This window comes from Mustela putorius, unplaced genomic scaffold (assembly GCF_011764305.1).
Source record: "Mustela putorius furo isolate JIRA1106 unplaced genomic scaffold, ASM1176430v1.1 tig00003913_pilon_pilon_pilon, whole genome shotgun sequence".
Taxonomy (NCBI): Eukaryota; Metazoa; Chordata; class Mammalia; order Carnivora; family Mustelidae; genus Mustela; species Mustela putorius.
The window spans coordinates 10,513,791-10,537,915 of record NW_025422060.1 but is presented as its reverse complement, the minus strand read 5'-3'; the positions used below and the strand labels follow the sequence as shown (position 1 = coordinate 10,537,915).

Sequence of the window (24,125 nt, the reverse complement as noted above, 5' to 3'; positions counted from 1 at the left end):
TGTTGTTAGACAGGATATAGTAAGCCATACGTTTTTGTTGTAGTGCTCAATGATTTATTAGTTGCATATAACACCCAGTACTCATCCCAACACGTGCCCGCCCCATCACCCAGTTACTCCCTTGTTTGTTTCCCGGAGTCGAGAGTCTCTCATGGTTTTCTCCCTCTCTGATTTCATCCCATTCCATTTTCCCTCCCTTCCCTGTGGTCTTCAACTCTATTCTTTATGTTCCACATATGAGTGAAAGCATATGGTAATTGTCTTTCTCTGCATGACTGATTTTACTTAGCACAATCCCCTCCAGTTCCATCCATGTCAATGCAAATGTGGGCATTCATCCTTTCTGATGAATGAGTAATATTCCATTTTATATATAAACCACATCTTCTTTGTCCATTCATCTGTTGAAGAGCATCTTGGTTTCTTCCACTGTTTGGCTATTATGGACATTGCAGCTATGAACATTGGGGTGCTGTGCCCCTTCTTTTTATTACATCCTTATCTTTGGGGTAAAGACGTAATAGTGTAATTGCTGGGTCATAGGGTAGCTCTACATTTAGCGTCTTGGGGAACATCCACACTGTTTTCCAGAGTGGCTGTATCAGCTTGCATATCCACCAACAGCATAAGAGGATTCACCTTTCTCCACAACCTAACCAACACTTGTTTCCTATCTTATTAATTCTGGCCATTCTAACAGGAGTAAGGTGGCATCTCATTGTTGTTTTTATTTGAATGTCCCTCATGGCTAGTGAAGTTGAATATTTTTTCATGTGTCTGTTAGCCATTTGGATGTCTTCTTTGCAGAAGTGTCTGTTCATGTCTTCTGCCCATCTTTTTTTTTTTTTTAATTTTTAAAGATTTATTTATTTGACAGACAGAGATCACAAGTAGTCAGAAAGGCAGGCAGAGAGAGAGGAGGAAGCAAGCTCCCTGTGGAGCAAAGAACCCGATGTTGGGATCGATCCCAGGACCCTGAGATCATGACCTGACCCAAAGGCAGAGGGTTATTAACCCACTGAGCCACCCAGGTGCCCCTCTTCTGCCCATTTCTTGACTGGATTGTTTTTTGGGTGTTGAATTTGAGAAGTTCTTTATAGATGTAGGATATCAGCCCTTTATCCAAAATGTCATTTGCAAATATCTTCTCCTCTTCTGTGGATTTCCCCCTAGTTTTGTTGACTGTTCCCTTTGCTGTGCAAAAATTTATGTTGATGGAAGTCCCAAAATTTCATTTTGCTTCTGTTTCCCCTACATTTAGAGAGGGCTCTTGAAAGAAGTTGTGGCCAGTGTCAAAGAGGTAACTGCCTATGTTCTCCCCTAGGATTTAGATGGATTCCTCTCATGTTGAGGTCTTTCATCCATTTTATCTTTGTGTATGGTTTAAGAGAATGTTCTAGTTTCATTCTTCTGCATGTGGTTGTAGAGTTTTCCCAGCACCATTTATTGAAGAAACAATCTTTTTTCCATTGGATGTTCTTTCTTCCTTTGTCAAAGATTAGTTGACCATAGAGTCCATTTCTGGGCTCTCTCTTCTGTTCCATTGATCTATGTGCCTGTTTTTGTGCCAATACCATACTGTCTTAATGACTATGTCTTTGTAATATAGCTTGAAGTCAGACATTGTGATGTCTCAGTTGGTTTTATTTTTCAACATTCTGTTAGCTATTTGGGGTCTTTTCTGGTTCCACACAGATTTTAGAATTATTTGTTTTAGCTCTGTGAAAAATGTCTATGGTATTTTGATAGGGATTGTATTGAAAGTGTAAATTGTGCCCTGGGCAGCATAGACATGTTAAAAATGCTTATTCTTCCAATCCATGAGTATGGGATGTGATTTCATCTCCTCAATTACCTTCATAAGTGTTATGTAGTTTCTAGAGTACAGATCCTTTGCCTCTTTGGTTAGGCTTATTCCTAGGTATATCATTGTTTTGGGAGCCATTGTAAATGCAATTCTAATTATGGAAAATAATTAAGATAAATAATAAGACATCCTAATCTAGACACATAAGAGTATACCTTCAGTAAACAAACAAACAAACAAACAAAAAAGCTTGTTTTTCTTTTCCCCTTGAGTAAAATCTTTAATGTAAGCAAAAATTGTGGGGGAAAGGAGCAGAGCAGGGAATAGATTTTGTTCAAGGGAGAAGCAGGTATACACCTGATTTCTAAGGAGCAATTATGAAAGAAAAAGGGCAGTGGAATGACATTTTCTGTATGATCAAAGAAAATAATTATTCACCTAGGATTCTCTATGCAAGAAAATGTATATCAAGAGGAAGAGGAAATAAAGACACATATTTTTAAAATTTTTTTTATTCATTTGTAAGAGAGTGAGGGAAGAGGAGAGAAAGAGGGAGCACAAGTTGTGGGGAGGGGTAGACAGAGTGGAAGAAGACTCCAGACAGAGCAGTGAGCCTGAAGTGGGGCTCGATCCAGGACCCTTGGATCATGCTCTGAGCCAAAGCCAGACATTTAATCAACTGAGCCATCCAGGTGCCCAATAAAGACATTTTTAAATAGAGGTTCATTACCTGGCAGTTCTCACTCATGAAAATTTTAAAGTATGTACATAAACAAACAGAAGAAAAATAATAACAAATAGAAATTCTGAGATGTAAGAAGAGAAAAAAGTTAAATATATAGTTCAATTTAAATGAACATTGAGACTACCATATGAAATTTATAAAAATAGCAATTATTTTTTAAAGATACAAGACAGAAAACACAAAGCAACAATACACATAAATTTGAAGCCAAGTAAATTAAGTTAAACAGGGCGCCTGGGTGGCTCAGTGGGTTGGGCCGCTGCCTTCGGCTCGGGTCGTGATCTCAGGGTCCTGGGATCGAGGCCCGCGTCGGGCTCTCTGCTCAGCAGGGAGCCTGCTTCCCTCTCTCTCTCTACCTGCCTCTCCATCTACTTGTGATTTCTCTCTGTCAAGTAAATAAATAAAATCTTTAAAAAAAAATTAAGTTAAACGTATTAAAAATTCTTTGTATTAACATTATCCATGGACGGGAGAAAATCCTCACAAGGATATTAGAATATCAATAGTAGCAATGTATGAATCAAATGAATGAAATCACAACTTAATTCAGTTTTCCTGAGAAATGCAAAGATGGTTTAAATGCAAAGTTGGTTTAACATGAGCATATAATATAATTCACCACTGACAAATTATTAAAAATACTATCTCAATATATGCAAAATAAACCTTCATTCATTTAACATTCATCCATGATAAAACTTAGAAAACTAATAGTATAAGGGATCTGTTAATATAATTGTCAAATAAAGACCCTAGGTGATCCCATAACAAATGCTCTTTGGTGTTCTCACCTTTTATAATCCTTTTCCCTTAAGTGTAGCCAAGATCTGTGACTTGACCTTAGCCATTAGAACATGGCAACTGTAAAGGAATCTTGCAGATATAATTAATTGTTAATTTCAAGTTAATCAAAAAGGGATTATTCTATGCAAGCCTGTTTGAAGCAGGTGAAGTCCTTACAAGACTGAGCCCTCTCTGCAGGGAAATTCTTCTTACTGGCCTCATGAAGTAAAAAGCCATATTGGAGACGCCTACCGGGCAAAGAAGAAGGAACAGCCTTGCTATAGACTGAATATTTCTGTCCCTCCAGCTCCCAAATTAGTGTGTTAAAACTTAGTTTTCAATGTAATTGTATTTGGAGGTGGAAACTTTGGGAAGTGATTACTCATGAAGGTGGAACCCTCATGAATGGGTTTAGTGCCCTCATAAAGGAGTCCTGAGAGAGCTCCCATGGCCCTGTGCAGTACAAAGAAACAGGAGGAAGACCACCATTCATGAACCAGAAAGTAGGCCCTCACTGGACACTGAATCTGCCAGTGCCTTGAATTTGGACTTCCCAGCCTCCAGAACTATTAAAAACAAAATAATAAGATAGTTTAGCAAGATAGGGTCAACTGTATTAGAATTAATTGCCTGATTGTCAAGGTGGTACAGTAGTTATGTGGAATGTACTGACTTGTAGGATATAAACACTATGGGAATCAGGCATAATTTAACAAATGTCTTGCAAATGGTTTTGGGGTAAAAGTTCTTTTTTTTTCTTCTAATTTTAAGACTGTTCTGAAAAAGTAAATAAAAAATAAACAGAAAAGGTGAAGAGCCTTAGGCAAATCTTATTTCACCATGAGGGAAGTGCTATGAATCAGTATTTATTTATTTATCTATTTTTAAAAAATTTTTAAAGATTCTATTTATTTATTTGACAGAGAGAGAGAGAGATCACATGTAGGCAGAGAAGTAGATGGAGAGAGAGATGGAAGCAGGCTCCCCACTGAGCAGAGCATCCGATGTGGGGTTCGATCCCAGGATCATGAAACCATGATCTTAGCTGAAGGCAGAGGCCCAACCCACTGAGCCACCCAGGCACCCCAGAATCAGTATTTAAAATTAAAATTATACATAGGTTTTATGGCACTATAAAAATTAGAATATGTGTGAACATTGACAATAAACTTAGCAGCAATATATCAAAATAATGTCTGTCTAAATCTCCAGGTTCATATGTAGTAATAAAAATTGGAAAATACCAAAAAGTTATCAATTAACATGACTGAAGTATTTATGAAAACTTGGTTGGTTGGGTGCTGTTTAGAAAGCTGGTATTTGGGCAGCCTGGAGCATGTAAAATCCATAATGCTGATTTCCACATAAAAAAATCTGCTTAAAAGTTAATTAGCTGCCAAGAAACATAGCTTAAAATATTATATAAACTTTCATTACACACATGGTCCAGAAATATTTTCTTTTAATCAAGATTTTTGCATATCAAACATTTCATAGGAAGCAATTAAAATGTGTAAACATCAAGTAAATAAATTTTTACTATTTATCTTTCAGATGCTATCCTTTTGCTTCAGAAACTCTGAGTTCTCTCTGTATGTTTTCATTACGTCATCACAATCTGTATGTCTTGCAAAAGTAGATTCAAAAGAGGTGGCCTCACCAGATAAGCCTGATTTAAATTCAGCAGCTGCTGAAAAGAAAAAGAATTACAGTCTTTCTCTATAATAATTCATTATTAACTAAAAGTTAGTAAAAAAAACAAAGTTGAAGCCTAATGAGTGTTATGAAGAATGAAAAATATCTAATACAACTACAATATAAAATACAAGATTACTTTTAAACGTATTTTGCTCATGGTTGTCCACTGAGGTAATTGCTATTGTGGAAAAATATCAGAGCTTCTGTTTTTCTTATTACAAGATGATAACAGAGCCCACCCATGAACAATCATATAGGACAGACTGAAAAATCAAACAGGCAATTTTCAGAGTTAAACATAAGATGCACAGAAGGAAAATCCTAGTTTTCTATCAATATTGTCTGCCTTTTGGTGTAAGGGATATGTAAGCTGATGCCTGAAGGACAGGGAAGAAGCAAGCCAGGTAGAGGGAAGATGCATATACAAAGAATGTACACAGAGAGTGAGAAGGAACACTGTGGAATTGCAAGTAGTTGATGCTGAAGAGGTGGGAGAGCAAAGCCACAGAGTAGGGTAAATGTTAGCGAAAGAGAAGGCTGAAAAACCTGGCAAGAACCAAACTGAGTTGGGGGTTTTTATTCCATGTATGGAGATTGGAATTTTACCCAATGGCAAGAGGTAAATCAATGACAAAATCAACGACTGGAGATTTAAATGTCACCTGTCAAGTGACAGCTATTTGAACTATAATTGCTTAACTATTACCTAAGACAAGACTGCTTTTGCGGGGGGGGGGGGGGGATGTTTATATCATTAGCAGAAACAAGGATTTGAAAAAGCCCACATATTTACGTTGACAGTTCCAGAGGGATGGCCGAAGTGAAGGAAGATTACAGCTTGAAATAACAGATAAATAGGCATTTGGAGATTTTTTTTTTAAGTCTGAAACACAATGACTAAATGAGGAATAAGTATATATCTCATTATATTTATGTTTTACATTTTTATTAGATATATATTAAAATTTTTAACATAGTACCTACTATCCAAACAATGGAAAGCAATGCCATTTAGTATTCATAGTTTATTACAGAAATCAATGACCATCTTAATTCAGAAAATTTGGCAACATACCTTCCTTTGCTGCTCTAGCTATAGTTTCTTCCAACTCCTGCTGCACCTGAAATTAGTCAAATATTATTTATAATGTTCAAGTTAAACAAGAGACATTACTGTAGGAATTATATATAGCTTATGAAATGTGAACTTAAAATAACACTATTATGTCCTCCATGTATTTATGCTCCACAAATAAGTGAAACCATATGATAATTGACTCTCAAGAGGAAAAGGGAGTTGAGGGAAATTGGAAGGGGAGATGAACCATGAGAGACTGAAAAACAATCTTGACAGTTTTGAAGGCACTGTGGGTGGGAGGTTGGGGGAGCCAGGTGGTGGGTATTGTGGAGGGCACAAATTGCATGGAGTACTGGGTGTGGTGAATAAACAATGAATTCTGTTACACTGAAAAGAAATTAATAAAAAAAATTTAATATTAAAAAAACCACTATTGGAGACTGAAACTAAGTTAGAGATTGCTTAAATAGAAAGATAATCACATAAATAAAATAAATGCCTATTTATTTTAATCTTAGGTAACAGAAGAAATACTTGTAATGCTATTTAGATAAATCTGATAAAAAGTACAATTAATATTGGTCTATTAAATATACAAAATTTCTGGAAGAAGAGGAATACGGCAGAGGCATAGGGGACCATAGTTTTGTCCAGTTCCTGGAATTCAGCTTGAGTTTTCAAATCATTCTGAACACCTGTGAACTCAACCTGAGATCTAAGAAAAGAACTGCTATAATTCTACAAATAGAAAAGTGACCATGTTCTGCAAGGTAGGAGGTGTGGCATGGAGAAGTGAATCCAAGGTGATACATGAGAAGATAAACTGTTGGTGGGGTGGGGTGCATAAACCACCTATCAGAAAGTGATATAGCAGTTGCATGCAAACTGAAACTTTTATAAGTCTAATCTGGTGAGAGAGATCCCTGCTTGAAAAGCACTCAGGTGGAGAAGTAGGTCAGAATCCTAGGTAGAACTGCCTGATCTCAGGATTCCCGAGGTCACAGACCAAATGGGGAGCCTGAGTATGGGTGTTTCAGCAGGGAAGCCAGCTGCAATCAAAGAGCAGAGGAGCAGGCTTTCAGCTCAGTGTTGCCATTAACCACAAACCCCATCCCGCTGGGTAACTGCTCTTAGAGTAGGGACCCAACACACAGAAAAGCCAGGGCAAGACCTTCCTCCCCCGTCCACGGAGGAGCAGCATGAATGCATGCCAAAGGAGACTACGAAGTTTGGAAACTCCAAAGGGGGTAGCATGGCTGAGATAAAAATGCTCAAAGGTTGGGCATGCAGAGAGCACATACAGAAACCAGGGAAACAAGAATGATAGACAGATTTTCTGTGAGGGCACACTGAAGAGTGGAGGGAGCCCGCTTTCAGCTCTAGGGATGGACACTGGGAGGCTCACATTTTCATTCTAATCCTCTCAAGTGGTGTGGAAAACCATCAGGGAACAAAAGCCACAAAGAGGAATCTGGAAGCCCTTACTTAGCCTGCCCCCCTGGCAAGGGCATTGCAATACCACCAGGGCAAAGACCTCTGAGAATCAGCTAAAGCTCAAAGTCTCCTCCCCCAGAAAATCAGCAAGAACTTAGCACTAGGATCAACTTTAACCAATCACAGAGAACTGCAAAACTCTAGTGCTGGGGGAAAATACTATATAGGACTCATGGCTCCTTAATCTTTCTAGTTTAATTTTCTTTTTCTTTTTCCATTTCAACCAATTTCTCATTTTATCAACTCGGGTTTTTAAATTTTTTTTAATTTCTTTTTAATTTTTAATTTTTTATAAACATATATTTTTATCCCCAGGGGTACAGGTCTGTGAATCACCAGGTTTACACACTTCACAGCACTCACCAAAGCACATACCCTCCCCAATGTCCATAATCCCACCCCCTTCTCCTAAACCCCCTCCCCCCAGCAACCCTCAATTTGTTTTGTGAGATTAAGAGTCACTTATGGTTTGTCTCCCTCCCAATCCCATCTTGTTTCATTAATTCTTCTCGTACCCACTTAAACCCCCATGTTGCATCACCACTTCCTCATATCAGGGAGATCATATGATAGTTGTCTTTCTCTGCTTGACTTATTTCACTAAGCATGATACGCTCTAGTTCCATCCATGTTGTCGCAAATGGCAAGATTTCATTTCTTTTGATGGCTGCATAGTATTCCATTGTGTATATATACCACATCTTCTTGATCCATTCATCTGTTGATGGACATCTAGGTTCTTTCCATAGTTTGGCTATTGTGGACATTGCTGCTATAAACATTCGGGTGCATGTGCCCCTTTGGATCACTACGTTTGTATCCTTAGGGTAAATACCCAATAGTGCAATTGCTGGGTCATAGGGCAGTTCTATTTTCAACATTTTGAGGAACCTCCATGCTGTTTTCCAGAGTGGCTGCACCAGCTTGCATTCCCACCAACAGTGTAGGAGGGTTCCTCTTTCTCCGCATCCTCGCCAGCATCTGTCATTTCCTGACTTGTTGATTTTAGCCATTCTGACTGGTGTGAGGTGATATCTCATTGTGGTTTTGATTTGTATTTCCCTGATGCCGAGTGATATGGAGCACTTTTTCATGTGTCTGTTGACCATCTGGATGTCTTCTTTGCAGAAATGTCTGTTCATGTCCTCTGCCCATTTCTTGATTGGATTATTTGTTCTTTGGGTATTGAGTTTGCTAAGTTCTTTATAGATCCTGGACACTAGTCCTTTATCTGATATGTCGTTTGCAAATATCTTCTCCCATTCTGTCAGTTGTCTTTTGATTTTGTTAACTGTTTCCTTTGCTGTGCAAAAGCTTTTGATCTTGATGAAATCCTGGCGTTGTTCCTAGGAAGATGTTGCTGCGGCTGAGGTCGAAGAGGTTGCTGCCTGTGTTCTCCTCAAGGATTTTGATGGATTCCTTTCGCACATTGAGGTCCTTCATCGATTTTGAGTCTATTTTTGTGTGTTGTGTAAGGAAATGGTCCAATTTCATTTTTCTGCATGTGTCTGTCCAATTTTCCCAGCACCATTTATTGAAGAGGCTGTCTTTTTTCCATTGGACATTCTTTCCTGCTTTGTCGAAGATTAGTTGACTGTAGAGTTGAGGGTCTATTTCTGGGCTCTCTATTCTGTTCCATTGATCTATGTGTCTGTTTTTGTGCCAGTACCATGCTGTCTTGATGATGAAGAAATGGAACAAATAATTCTAAAATTTATATGGAACCAGAAAAGACCTCAAATAGCCAAAGGGATATTGAAAAAGAAAGCCAACGTTGGTGGCATCACTATTCCAGACTTAATTTCAATTTTTATAGTTACATTCTGTCCTTTCATAGTGTTTAACTTTATTTTTGATTATATGTATTTTTTCATTCTTTACAATTTTGGGGTGTAGTTTCCTCCAGCAAACAGACCAAAATATACCCAGAATCTAGTGTATTGTTCTGTTCTCATCACCTGTCTGATTATATTCTTTCTCTTTTAAAATTTTTATCTTATTCATTTATTTATTTTGGTTTCTGGTTCTTCTGATTGGCTTAAGATTATATTTCTCTGGGGTTGTTGTTGTTATTTTAGTATTCTGTTCTCTCATTTTCTGTTCTTCTCTAGACAGAATGACTACATGGAAAAACTCACCTGAAATAAGAAAATCTACTACTTACTGTCAGGGACCTACTCAGTATGGATATAAGTAAGATGACAGAATTAGAGTTTGGAATAACAATTATAAAAATACTAGCTGGGCTTGAACAAAGCACAAAAGACACTGGAATATCCTTTTCTGCAGAAATAAAAGAACAAAAATATTACCAAGTTGAAATCAAAAGGTTATTAAGGAGATGCAATAAAAAAAAAAAAAAAAGGAGGCTCCGGAGGAGTCAAGATGGCGGAGAAGTAGCAGGCTGAGACTACTTCAGGTAACAGGAGATCAACTAGATAGCTTACCTAAAGATTGCAAACACCTACAAATCCAACGGGAGATTGAAGAGAAGAACAGCAATTCTAGAAACAGAAAATCAACCACTTTCTGAAAGGAAGGACTGGCAGAGAAGTAAATCCAAAGCGACAGGAAGATAGACTGCGGGGGGAGAGGCCGGCTCCCAACAAGCAGCGGAGCAATGGAGCACAAAATCAGGACTTTTAAAAGTCTGTTCTGCTGAGGGACATCGCTCCAGAGGCTAAACCAGGGTGAAGCCCACACGGGGTCAGCTTGGCCTCAGGTCCTGCAGGGCCACAGAAGGATCGGGGGTGTCTGAGTGTCGCAGAGCTTGCAGGTGTTAGAGCGGGGAAGCCGACTACAGAGACAGAGCTGAGGAGTGAGCTCTCAGCTCAGGGTTACCTTAAACCAGTCGCAGGCTCTGTGAGGTCGGAGCGCAGCCAGAGGCCAGGGAGACAGGAGTAATTGGGTGCTGTTATCTGAGGGTGCACTGAAGAGGGGGACCCCGGGCTCTCGGGTCCTCCTGGCCAGAGACCAGGAGGCCACCATTTTATTCCGGTTTTCTGGAAACTCTATAGAAAGCGCTCAGGGAACAAGAGCTCCCGAAAGCAAACCCGAGCGATTACTCAGCCCGGCCCCTCGTAAGGGCGGTGCAATTCCGCCTGGAGCAAAGACACTTGAGAATCAATACAACAGGGCCCTCCCCCAGATGATCAACAAGAAATCCAGCCAGGACCAAGTTCACCTACCAAGGAGTGAAGATTCAATATCAAGGAGAGATGCAGAATTCCAGAGGAGGAGAAAGCAAAGCACGGATCATGGCTTTCTCCCCATGGTTCTTTAGTCTTGCAGTTAATTTAAACTTTTTTTTCTTTTCAATTATTTTTCTTCTGCTGCTAAATTTTTTTTAACTTTTCTTTTCTTTTTTTTTAACATTTTTTATCTAGTTTATCTAATATATATTTTTTTCTTTTTTATATTTTTTATTTATTCTTCCTTTTAATTTTTTTCTGAACCTCTTTTTATCCCCTTTCTCCCTTTGCCCCCACAATTTGGGATCTCTTCTGATTTGGTTGAAGTGTATTTTCCTGGGGTCTTTGCCACCCTTTTAGTATTTTACTTGCACCTTCATATACTCTTATCTGGACAAAATGACAAGGCAGAAAAATTCACCCCAAAAATAGAACAAGAGGCAGTACCAAAGGCTAGGGACCTAATCAATAATATGTCAGATCTAGAGTTCATAATGATGATTCTCAAGGTTCTAGTCGGGCTTGAAAAAGGCATGGAAGATAGTAGAAAAACTCTCTCGGGAGATATAAAAGCCCTTTCTGCAGAAATAAAAGAACTATAATCTAACCAAGTTGAAATCAAAAAAGCTATTAATGAGGTGCAATCAAAAATGGAGGCTCTCACTGCTAGGATAAGTGAGGCATAAGAAAGAATTAGTGATAGAGAAGACCAAATGACAGAGAATAAAGAAGCTGAGCAAAAGAGAGACAGACAGCTACTGGACCATGAGGGGAGAATTCGAGAGATAAGTGACACCATAAGACAAAACAACATTAGAATAATTGGGATTCCAGAAGAAATAGAAAAAGAGATGGGAGCAGCAGGTATATTGGAGATAATTATTGGAGAGCATTTCCCTAATATGGCAAAGGACACAAGCATAAAAATCCAGGAGGTGCAGAGAACCCCCGTCAAAACCAACAAGAATAGGTCCACACCCCATCAACTAAGAGTAAAATTTACAAGTATTAGTGACAAAGAGAAAATCCTGAAAGCAGCCCAGGAAAAGAAGTCTGTAACATACAATGGTAAAAATATTAGATTGGCAGCTGAGTTATCCACAGACCTGGCAGGCCAGAAGGAGCTGGCATGATATATTCAGAGCAGTAAATGAGAAAAACATGTAGCCAAGAATGCTATATCGAGCTAGGCTATCATTGAAAATAGAAGGAGAGATAAAAAGCTTCCAGGACAAACAAAAACTGAAAGAATTTGCAAACACCAAACCAGCTCCACAGGAAATATTGAAAGGGTCCTCTAAGCAAAGAGAGAGCCTAAAAGTAGTAGATCAGAAAGGAACAGAGACAATATACAGTAACAGTCACCTTACAGGCAATACAATGGCACTAAATTCATATCTCTCAATAGTTACCCTGAATGTTAATGGACTAAATGCCCCAATCAAAAGACACAGGGTATCAGAATGGATAAAAAAACAAAACCCATCTATATGTTGCCTACAAGAAACTCATTTTAGACCCAAAGACACCTCCAGATTTAAAATGAGGGGGTGGAAAACAATTTACCATGCTAATGGACATCAGAAGAAAGCAGGGGTGGCAATCCTTATATCAGATCAATTAGATTTTAAACCAAAGACTATAATAAGAGATGAGGAAGGACACTATATCATACTTCTGTCCAACAAGAAGATCTAACAATTTTAAATATCTATGCCCCTAACGTGGGAGCAGCCAACTATATAAACCAATTAATAACAAAATCAAGGAACACATCAACAATACTACAATAATGTAGGGGACTTTAACACTTCCCTCACTGAAATGGACAGATCATCCAAGCAAAATATCAACAAGGAAGTAAAGGCCTTAAATGACACACTGGACCAGATGGACATCATACATATATTCAGAACATTGTATCCCAAAGCAACAGAATGCACATTCTTCTCTAGTGCACATGGAACATTCTCCAGAATAGATCATATCTTCGGTCCTAAATCAGGTCTCAACTGCTATCAAAAGATTGGGATCATTCCCTGCATACTTTCAGGCCACAATGCTCTGAAGCTAGAACTCAATCACAAGAGGAAATTTGGAAAGCACCCAAATACATGGTGACTAAACAGTATCCTTCTAAAGAATGAATGGGTCAGGGGAACCTGGGTAGCTCAGTGGGTTAAAGCCTCTACCTTCGGCTCAGGGCATGATCCCTGGGTCCTGGGATCGAGCCCCATATCGGGCTCTCTGCTGGGCAGGGAGCCTGCTTCCCTTCCTCTCTCTCTACCTCTGTCTCTGCCTATTTGCGATCTCTCTCTCTCTCTCAAATAAATAAATAAAATCTTTTTAAAAAAATGAATGGGTCAACCAGGAAATTAAAGAAGAATTCAAAAAATTCATGGAAACAAATGATAATGAAAACACAACGGTTCAAAATCTGTGAGACACAACAAAGCCAGTCCTGAGAGGAAAATATATAGCGGTACAAGCCTTTCTCAAGAAACAAGAAAGGTCTCAAGTATACAACGTAACCCTACACTGGAAGGAATGGAGAAAGAACAAAGAAAGCCTAAACCCAGAAGGAGAAGAGAAATCACAAAGATCAGAGCAGAAATCAATGAAATAGAAACCAAAAAAACAATAGAACAAATCAATGAAACTAGTTGTTGGTTCTTTGAAAGAATAAATAAAATTGATAAACCCCTGGCCAGAATTATCAAAAAGAAAAGAGAAAGGACCCAGTTAAATAAAATCATGAATGAAAGAGCAGAGATCACAGCTAACACTGAAGAAATACAGACAATTATAAGAACATACTATGAGCAACTCTACGCCAACAAATTTGACAATCTGGAAGAAATGTATGCATTCCCAGAGACATGCAAACTACCACAACTGAACCAGGAAGAAATAGAAAACCTGAACAGACCCATAACCAGTAAGGAGATTGAAACAAAAATCTCCAAACAAACAAAAGCCCAGGGCCAGGCGGCTTCCCGGGGGAGTTCTACCAAACATTTAAAGTAGAAATAATTCCTATTCTCCTGAAACGGTTCCAAAAAATAGAAATGGAAGGAAAACTTCCAAACTCATTTTATGAGGCCAGTATCACCTTGATCCCCAAAACAGACAAGGATCCCATAAAAAAAGGGAACTATCAATATCCTTGATGAACACAGATGTGAAAATTCTCACCAAAATGCTAGCCAATAGGATTCAACAGTACATTAAAAGGATTATTCACCAGGACCAAGTGGGATTTATTCCAGGGCTGCAAGGTTGGTTCAATATCCGCAAATCAATCAATGTGATACAACACATTAATAAAAGAAATTACAAGAAAAGAAAGAACAAGAACCATATGATACTCTCAATAGGTGCTGAAAAAGCATTTGACAAAAGTTCAGCATCCCTTCCTGATCAAAACTCTTCAAAGTGTAGGGATAGAGGGCACATACCTCAATATTATATTAAATGGATGGAATCAGTGGGAACTCCAACTAGTATCAAAAGAAAATATAAAGAAGAACCAATCAGAGCTGAAAAATACAATAACTTGAAATGAAAAATACACCAGAGGGAATCAACAGCAGATCAAAGGCTGCAGATGAACAGATCAGTGATCTACAGGACAGGGCAGCAGAAGTCATCCAAGCCAAAAAACAAAAAGATAAAAGAATTTTTAAAATGAGGACATGTTAAGGGACCTCCTAGGATCAAGCCCCACACCAGGCCCCGTGCTCAGGGAGTCTGCTTCTCCCTCTCTCTGTGGCCCTCCCCTCCCATCTGTGTTCTCTCTTGATTGCTCTCAAAAATACATTAAAAGAAAGAAAGGAAAAAAGAAAGAAAGAAGAAAGAAAGACAAGGACATAACTAGAAATAAGAAAATTATGAAAGAAAGAGTTTTATTGGTAAAAGCAAACATACAATAAAAGTAATAGATTGATCACTTTTATATAGGCAGTATGAATGTTAAAAGACAAGAGCACTAACAACAATTGTATCTACAGTAATTAGTTAAGGGATACACAAAATTAAAAGATGTAAACTAAGACATCAAATACATAAAACAAGGTGGGGTGGAAAAATGTAGTGTTTTTAAAATGTGTTTGAACTTAAGTAACCAACAACTTAAAATAGACTTCTATATCCATGGGATGTTATATATGAACTTCATTGTGATCACAAAAATCTATAATATACAAAAAAGAAAAAGAAAGGCAACCAAGCATAACACTAAAGAAAGTCCTCAAATTAGGAGGAAAGAGAGCAAGACAATAAGGAAACCAAAAAAAGAACAAGATTGAGGCCTCATTTACCATGAGCCTATGTTACTTTTGTCTGCATTTGTAAGACCATGAATATACTTTCAAAACCATAAACCTATGTACATTGATTGAAATGGATATTTTAATAACAATGATACACAACAGAAACCAGCTGCTACTTAAAGACTCCCTATTATTCCCATCTTAGTCATCAATCATTCAAGTAATGGCAAGGAAGATATACGTGGACTTCATTTTAAAAATTCCAGTTGTGGGGCACCTGGGTGGCTCAGTCAGTTAAGGATCTGATCTTGACTTTGGTTCAGGTCATGATCTTAGGATCATTCAGACTGAGCCCTGCATCAGACTCTGCACTGAGTATGGAGCCTGCTTACCCTCTGCACCTCACCACCCACTGCCAGCTTGCACACACACACTCTCTCTCTCTCTCTCTAAAAAAAAAAAAATAATAATAATTCTGTATTTGCTTGATTTAGCGATTTAGAAAATGCTCTACAATTGCTCAGCAGGACATTTTGTAAAAATTGAAATAGAAGTGTTATAAGTTTTAAAAAATGCTCCAAGTAAGACAACAATTAAGAATGTACTCTCAGGGGGCGCCTGGGTGGCTCAGTGGGTTAAGCCGCTGACTTCGGCTCAGGTCATGATCTCAGGTCCTGGGATCGAGTCCCACATCGGGCTTTCTGCTCGGCAGGGAGCCTGCTTCCTCCTCTCTCTCTGCCTGCCTCTCTGCCTACTTGTGATCTCTCTCTGTCAAATAAATAAATAAAAATCTTAAAAAAAAAAAAAAGAATGTACTCTCAGGTGAGAAAATGACAGCAATTACAACTGAAAAAGTAAAACTAATCTCTTTAGCACTACAAGTTTATTTAATGCATAAAAAGGACTTATCATAGGCTCTTTTAAATAATAAATGCCCATATGTGATTAAGTGTTTGGATTCTTATTGTTCGCTTATACATAGGGGTGGGAAAAATGGGTAATAACGAACTTTAAAATTGTTATGAACCATTGCCAACCAGAAAATTAGTCAAAGCGTCTAAGTATAGATTTCATTAGTGAGCAATAATAGTTACTTTCTAAAATTGAATTTAGATGTAGGTTTTTAAGAAATTTAAAATGTGTCCATTTTGGGGTACCTGGGTGTCTGACTCTTGTTTTTGGCTCAGGTTATGATCTTAGGATTGTAAGGCTGGGCCCCATGTAGGGTTCCACACTCAGCAGGAAGTCTGCTTGAGAATCTCACACTCTCTCCCCCTCTTGTACACTCTCTCTCTAAAATAAATAAAATCTTGAAAAAATAATAAAATATGTCAGTTTAATTATATTTATTGATAAAGGTTATAATAGGTTTCTCTTGAAAGTAAGAGCTTCAGGATCTAAGAAAAAAATCAAAATTTCTGTCTCATTTCTTTATTAGCACAAATAATTATGACTTTTACTTAGAGTGTATTTAGTTAGCTAAACAACTCAGAATTTTACCAAATTAAAAACAAAAATTATATCAGGAATCTGAAACCCAAGGAAAAAGAGGAAAAATAATATAACTAACCTTGGTGATGTAATTATCAATGTCATTACTTGAACGCCTTGAGTTTGAGGTTCGAGTCACCATGTTTTCTCTTACAGCAACATTTCTATTGAATAGTGAACTATTATTATTAACATTTCTACCATAAGGCAGATCTGGGGCTGGCCTCATATTGGCCGCACTAGTCCTGTTCAGATAACAAAACACAATGCTTAGTATTTCATTTCTCCCCAAATCAGTCCTAAATTACTTGCATTTTTTTAAGTTTCCATAATAGTAAACAGAATGTGCCATTAAATAGTGTTTTAACATGGTAAATGTGACAGAGAAGACCCAGTATGTATAATTATTGGTTTAAAACTGTTTTAAAGAAGTACATATATTTCTAGGGTTCCTAACTAACAAGTAATTCAAATTAAGGAGGGAGAGAAATGGCTATCAGTGATGTCCATGGCCTAACAGGTTATACCTGCTGCCTTCTGGAATGGTTGTACTTAAAAGATTCTTGGGGATGCCATGATACATACTTATATTTAGCAAACCAGTTTAGAGCTGCAAAAATAAACCATCCTGGGGGTCTGGGTGGCTCGGTCAGTTAACCATCTGCCTTCAACTCAGGTCAGGACCCCACAGTCCTGGAATTGAGCCCCACACTGGGCTCCCTGCTTGAAGGAAGCCTGCTTCTCCCTCACCCTCTGCCTGTTGCTCCCCTCTGCTTGTGCTCACTTGCTCTCTCTCTCTCTCTCTCTCTGTGTGTGTGTCAAATAAATATGTAAAATCTTTAAAGGAAAATAAAAATTTTAAAAATCCCTCAAAGACATTTTTCAAGCATTGGCTTTCACCACTCTTGTACATTTCACACATTACCTCAGAGAGATTGAGCATTTGGCACTGAGGAAAAATTTAGACGAACAATTGCTAGAGGACAAGTAGATGGCAGAGTTGTGATCATAAAGAACTGAAACAGCTCCAGAGGCAATTAGGTTATAACACAGATACCAGGGTACTGGGGGTGGAATCTACCATTTCCATCTTGACATTTTGGGTTAAAGAAATAAAGAAATACAGAAATAAACTAACATTAATAAATAAATATTAATAAACTCATTTCTATTTAGGGTAATTCTGACAATTTTATAATAATATACTGTCTAAATTATAAATCTTCCAACAATTAGTTTAAAGACTAGGAGATCAGATTAACTGAAAATATGCAAGGGAAAAAAATAAAATCATTTAAAACAACAAAAAAAAGAGAAATGCAAACTGACTTGGACTAGCATTTCGACAATAAGTTCATTTACAAACATCATTTTTCAAAATTATACTATCTAGTTGGCTTTCACTTACTAATGATCTCATGATCGTGGCTCCATAAAAATTATGGTTTATAGGCAAATTAATAAGCTAACTCTACTTTCTATGATTGTTTTAACTTACTTGTTCAGTTCATTTGTCAATGACATTCGATGTGTTACTTCTTCTAGGTAGAGGTGCTTGTATATGTCCAATTCTATTTTAGTAACGTCTTGAGAATTTTTCATTTTGGATAATTCAAATTCCAGCTCTTTAATTCTGAGTTCCATTTGACTTCTTACTGAAGCATAATTATTTTCTCTTATCTGTGCTAAGCTTTCTTGAAATGCTACTTGCATCTAAAGCAAATCAAAAGCATAGTTTTAAAATTGTTACAACCTGGGTAATTACAGTATATTTCTTTCTTTTAGTTTTGTGTCAATGATTCAGAGAGCAATTTTTAAAGTGAAAAAAAAAAGCTGAAATGTAAAATATTTATCATTAATGTGAAACTGAATTAAATGTGAATAATGTTCATTCTTACATTAGAGATCATGCAATCTGATAATTCAAAGAATAATAAAATCATTTAAATTTTTAAAATGTGAACAATACAACTTAAGAATAATTGAGGTACCTGGAGTGCCTGGATGACTCAGTCATCTGAGAGTCTGACTCTTGGTTTCTGCTCAGATAGTGTTCTCAGGGTCCTGGGATAAAGCCCTGTGTCCTACTCAGCATGAAGTATGCCTAGAATTTTCTCTCTACCTGTCCATCCCCTACTCGTGCTTTCCAAATAAATAAATATTTAATATTAAAAAAAAGGAATAATCCAAGTATGGTACCATTTCTTTTATGTAGGAATGCCCAGAATGGAGCCCAAACAAGCAACTAACTGAGCCACCCATGTACTCCATGATCAAAATTTTTTTAATTAATTTTTTATTTTTTATAAACACATATTTTTATCCCCAGAGGAAATGGTGATGCAACATGGGGGCTTAAGTGGGTAGGAGAAGAATAAATGAAACAAGATGGGATTGGGAGGGAGACAAACCATAAGTGACTCTTAATCTCCCATGATCAAAATTTTTAAAGCACATTTTTTTCTTTTCCTCTCAATAGCCTTGTTTTATACTAACTGGTCTTAAAAAATAAAATGCTTTCTACTGTGAATCATTCTGAAAGATCAATTAGTGTGAATAATAATGAAAACTGAAATTTTTAAAGGGAAGGAACAAATGCTTCCAGAAATTTACCAAATTGCTATAAAGGAAGTAGAGGAAAACTCTACACTGCATATAACCAAAATGTAATTTGCAGTGAAATGAATTAAAACATTTTATAGACAAATAAATTAACCTCTAAAAATAGATCAACTTCTTTTAATTTTTCTGCTACGTTCAATCTTGTAGTTTCTTCAAAATCCTCTTTATATTGTTCTATTTTATTATATTCAAACATGTTGACTTCTATACAACTTCTGAGGTTTACTACTTGTTGTTCCAACTTCTTTTTATTCTTCTCTAGTTTTTCACATTTTGTTTGGATTTCTTTCATAGATGATAATTCCCGAATAAGAACCTGGTTTCTTGAAGACACAGTTTCCAGTTTTGCTGTAAGATCATCAACCTGCATGAATAAAATAATACAGTTTGGAAGTAAAGTGAAAAGAGTCTAATGCAAAACTAAGACCCCAAATTTTTTTCAAAGATTTTAAATCTCTGCACCAAATATGGGGCTTGAACTCACACCCCCAAGATCAAGAGTCACATACATTACTGACTGCTCTGGGCAGGTGCTCAAATCTTAAAATAAGTTCATTTTCAACAAAATGTTTTCTATATTGTAGTACAGTCTTGGAATGTGGAACCTCAAATAACTCAGAAAAATGAAGAACAAAATTCAAACCACTAAGAGTTGCTAAAATCGATCTCTGCTGTCATCCTCTTTGCCACACATTTGTATTTAATTTTTATACTTTTATTTTTCTGATTGTTTCAGATTTTTCCTCCATAAAATAACTGTAAGTCACGTCTTAGTAGAAAGTCTCTTAACTCTTCCCTCATCTTAACACTCCATAATATTTTTTAAATTTTTATTTCTGTATTTGAGAGGGAGAGAGAGCAAGACAGCAAGAGCACAAGAGCAGGGAGAGGGAGAAGCAGACTCCCCACTGATCAGGAAGCCAAGCATGGGGCTCAATCCCAGCATCCCAGGATCACGACCCAAGCCAAAGGCACTTAACTGAACTACCCAGGTGCCCATGTACTCCATAATTTTTAAAGAAGTTTTAGGAATACCATATTGACTTATGTAGGTCTGAGCCAATAAATGCTTACCAAAATAAGACATTGAAAATAAGACACTAATTAATGAATCTATAAATGCTGATTCTATTGCCATAAGCCTTTTTCTGAATTACAAATGTCTTATGCTAATTTGAATTGCATTCTGAGGAGAAATGATTCACAAGATTAAGAAATCACATCTCTCAGTAAAAAAAAAATAAATAGTAGTGGGGAAAAAATTTAGTGAGATGATTTATATATTTTTGGATAAAAAAATTCTTTAACTCGACAGTGTTACAATCCTTTGTTACTTCCCACAAAATAAGAGAATATACTAAGCAATGAAAACAACCAAAAAACTTGCTGGAGTTTCAGTGATGCTGAGTTGGGAAGAACTCCTTTCCTTTAAATATGACTGGAAAGACAAGTGGATGTGGTGTATTTATAAACTGACACTTCTCCCATGACAATCCCTCTCCTTCATATGTAACGGGTTCCTAGTGAACAGAATATGGCAGAGCTGCTGTGTGATTTTTAAGGTGAGGTTAGAAAATGTGATATAGCTTCCATCTGACTTTCTTATTCTAGGAAACCTCACTCTTAGAATCCAGCTGTTGTGGGAAAGCCCAGGGTAGTGAGTCTTCATGCAAATATTCCAGCTGAGACTGCCCTAGCTAACATCCTAGCCAAAAGCCAGCCTCAACAGCCAAACATGTGCCTGAACAAGGTTTTAGATGATTCTAGTTCCCGGCTTCCAGTCATCCCAGGTGATGCCAAATGAAGTAGAAATGAGTTGGTCTTACTCAGCCTTGTCCGAAGATTTGTGAACAAGATAAACGCTGTTTTGAGCCACTAGGTTTTGAGATGGTTTATTATATGGCAATAAATAACTAGCACAGATACTGACATTAAAATGGGGTGCTGCCATTAAAAAAGAAAACCAAAAATCTGAAACTAAACCTTCTTTGAACCAGGAGGTGGTTGGAACCTGAAAGAAGAGTAAGAGCGAGAAGTAGAGAAGATTAAGAATGAAAACCAAAAGGGCTTCCAAGAGACTGTGAGTGGAAACCTGATGGCCCTTGAAGGGGCTTAGAGCAAAGGCTTCTAGACAAGTGAAGAAAATGACACTAGAGGGAAAAGGAACTCATGCCACAAACCACATGAAAGTAAAACTGGTAGGAGAGATAAGCTAAAGAAAGATGATTCAATATGAAGGAACCAGGACTTACTGGGTTCATCTATCTGTTCCTCATTTATAGCCTCTCCACAATGCTGTATTATCAAATAATGCTAAAATAAAGAAATGACTTCTGGGTTAAAAGCAAATCCAGGTAGACATGGCCTATGGATGAAGCCAGAACTATAAACCCTTTATTAAGACTTGAGAAGGACTTAAGGTGTGCCTCAAATTTCTTTAAGGATCTTAAGAGTGTGAGAATTTGAAAGGCATTGTCAAATGAGAGCTGCACAGGAAACCTGAGGTGAAAGCTTCTTTCAAAAGACCCAGGAGAATGGCTTTGCTAATGGCATGAAATCAAATCGTATTCATGGAAAACTCAAAAAACTAAGAGAATTATAGTAGCAAAAACACTGTTTGCGAGCTTGGACTAAAAGAGACCAAGATAGTACAAACTAAAAATAGGCCTTTGAGTCTTAGAATTCCACCAGGAGGAAGCAGGCTGAAAAAGCAGCTACAAACACAGGTCATTCTTTATGAAACGAACAGATCCAAGAGCTCAAAAAGTAAAGCAAACAACCATGGAGAAGCATTCCCATGGTTAGGACTAAGTTCTCACTGAAGAACTGACAGCATGCTTCAGGGTGTGTTTCAAAACTGCTATGGACTAGTGTGCCTCCCATCTTCTTTCAATGGGAGAGTCCTTAGCAGGTTACCAGAGTGTTCCATTTTGAGTGGTAGAGAACTGTCTTCCTTAATTCCCAAGTGCTCAGATGGAGGGGACTTGCACTCAAGGGACTATACTTCAGGCACCTTATCCCTGCTGTACCTGCTTAAGATGGTAAGATCTTGGACTCAAGCCCAAACCCAATGGAGAACTGAGATTTGTGGGAGGTCTCGGAGGGGGGAGGCGAGTGTATTTTTCATGTGGGAGGACTACAAAAAACTGTGGCCGGTGGGTAAATCATGCTGCTTTTAAAATGTGTCCATAGGTTTTTAAATATTCATCCCATTAAAAAAAAAAAAAAAAAGGCCATGGGCCTACCTTTGTGACTTTCTCCTAACAGAATATGGTGAATGTGATGCTCTGTATATTCCAAGGCTAGGTTACAAAAGACAACAGAGCTTCCGCCTTGCTCTGCAGCTCAGGCAGCTTTTTTGGATTAGAATTTAGCCCCCCATCTTGTAAGAAAATTCAGGCCACAAAGTGTCTAGGTGTGCCCGTGTAAGTGTTTTGGCTGCCTGCCCCAACTATAGTCCCAGACAATAGCCAGCATCAGCACCACCAGATGTGAGTGAACAAATCTTCAAAGAGTTCCAGCCCCAAGCCTTTCAGCTGCCCCACCTGAAGCTAGGGGAAGAGAACAAGCTGTCCTAGCCACACTTTTCCTAACAGTAGATTTGTGAACAAAATAAATGTTATTTATTTAAGCCACTAAACTTTGGGGAGTTTGTTAAGACAAAACAAACAGATAGAAAAATGGATGACAAAAGAGTTAATAAGATACATAATTTATATATTAGAAATTGGTCTCCATTTAAGTGGGAAGTAAAAAAGGTTAAGATTAATTTTTTTTAATTTTAAAATATTTATTCATTTGGGAGAGATACAGAGAGACAGAGAACAAGCAGGGGGAGAGGAAGAGGAGAGGGAGAAGCAGACTCCCTGCTGAGCTGGGAGCCTGAAATGGGACTCAATCCCAGGACCTGGAGATCATGACCTAAGCTGAAGGCAGACACTTAACCATCTTAGTCACCCAGGTGCCCCTAAGATTAATTTAATAATGACAAACAGTGTTAATGAGAAGAAGCCCATAACTAGAAGCAAGACCTAAGAAGTTTTTCTTTCTGTTTTCCCCCATTTAGGAGTCATTACCTGTGCATTTTTTATATATGACCTTTATTATGTTGAAGTATATTCCTTCTAAACCTACTTTTTGAAGGTTTTTTTAAAATTTATTTATTTTCAGAAAAACAGTATTCATTATTTTTTTTTTACCACATCCAGTGCTCCATGCAATACGTGGCCTCTATAATACCCACCACCTGGTACCCCAACCTCCCACCCCCCCCACCACTTCAAACCCCTCAGATTCCTTTTCTGTTTTTTGGAATAGTTTGAGAATAGGTACTAACTCTTCCTTTAAAATGCTCAGTAGAATTTGCCTCTGGTCCTGGGCTTGTGTTTGTTCATAGTTTTTGGATTAATGATTCCATTTCTTTGCTGGTTTTCAGTCTGTTCAAATTTTCTATTCTTGTTTCAGTTCTGGTAATTTATATGTTTCTAGGAATTTATCCATTTCTTCTACATCATCCAAATTGTTGGCATATAGTCGTTCATAATATTCTTTTATAATTGTTTGCATTTCTGTGGTGTTGATTGTTATTTCTCTTCATCTGTGATTTTATTGGGGTTCTTTTTCTCTTCTTTCTGATAACTCTGGCTAAAGCCTTATCGGTTTTCTTAATTTTTTCAAGGAACCAGCTCCTGGTTTCATTGATCTCTCCTATTTTTGTCTTTTTAAGGTTTATATAGTGTTTACTTCTGCTCTAGTTTTTTAAAAAAATTTATTTGAGAGAGAGAGAGAAAGCGGGGAGAGGGACAAATGGAGAGGGAGTGAGAGAATCCTCAAGTAGACTCCCTGCTGAGTACAGAGCGAGAAGCAGGGTTCAATCCCAGGACTCTGAGATCATGACCTGAGCTGAAATCAAGAGTCTGCTGCTTAACCAGCTGAGCTACCTACT

General features: G+C 37.6%; 1 protein-coding gene across 2 annotated transcripts in view; it reads right to left on the bottom strand.

Moving 5' to 3' along the window:
- Positions 1–4,786: 4,786 nt before the first annotated feature.
- Positions 4,787–24,125, bottom strand: part of LOC101677498 (ankyrin repeat domain-containing protein 26-like) — a 39,405-nt gene continuing 20,066 nt past the window's right edge. Inside the window, exons 5-9 of one of the 2 annotated variants that reach the window (XM_045069189.1) lie at positions 19,275–19,544; positions 18,057–18,271; positions 16,638–16,803; positions 6,109–6,154; positions 4,787–5,025 (exon numbers count right to left, since the gene is read on the bottom strand). In XM_045069189.1, the coding sequence (XP_044925124.1) occupies positions 4,886–5,025; positions 6,109–6,154; positions 16,638–16,803; positions 18,057–18,271; positions 19,275–19,544 (837 nt within the window). In that variant the 3' untranslated portion in view covers positions 4,787–4,885. The remainder of the gene's footprint in view (positions 5,026–6,108; positions 6,155–16,637; positions 16,804–18,056; positions 18,272–19,274; positions 19,545–24,125) is intronic. The other variant, XM_045069190.1, reaches the window with a different exon arrangement.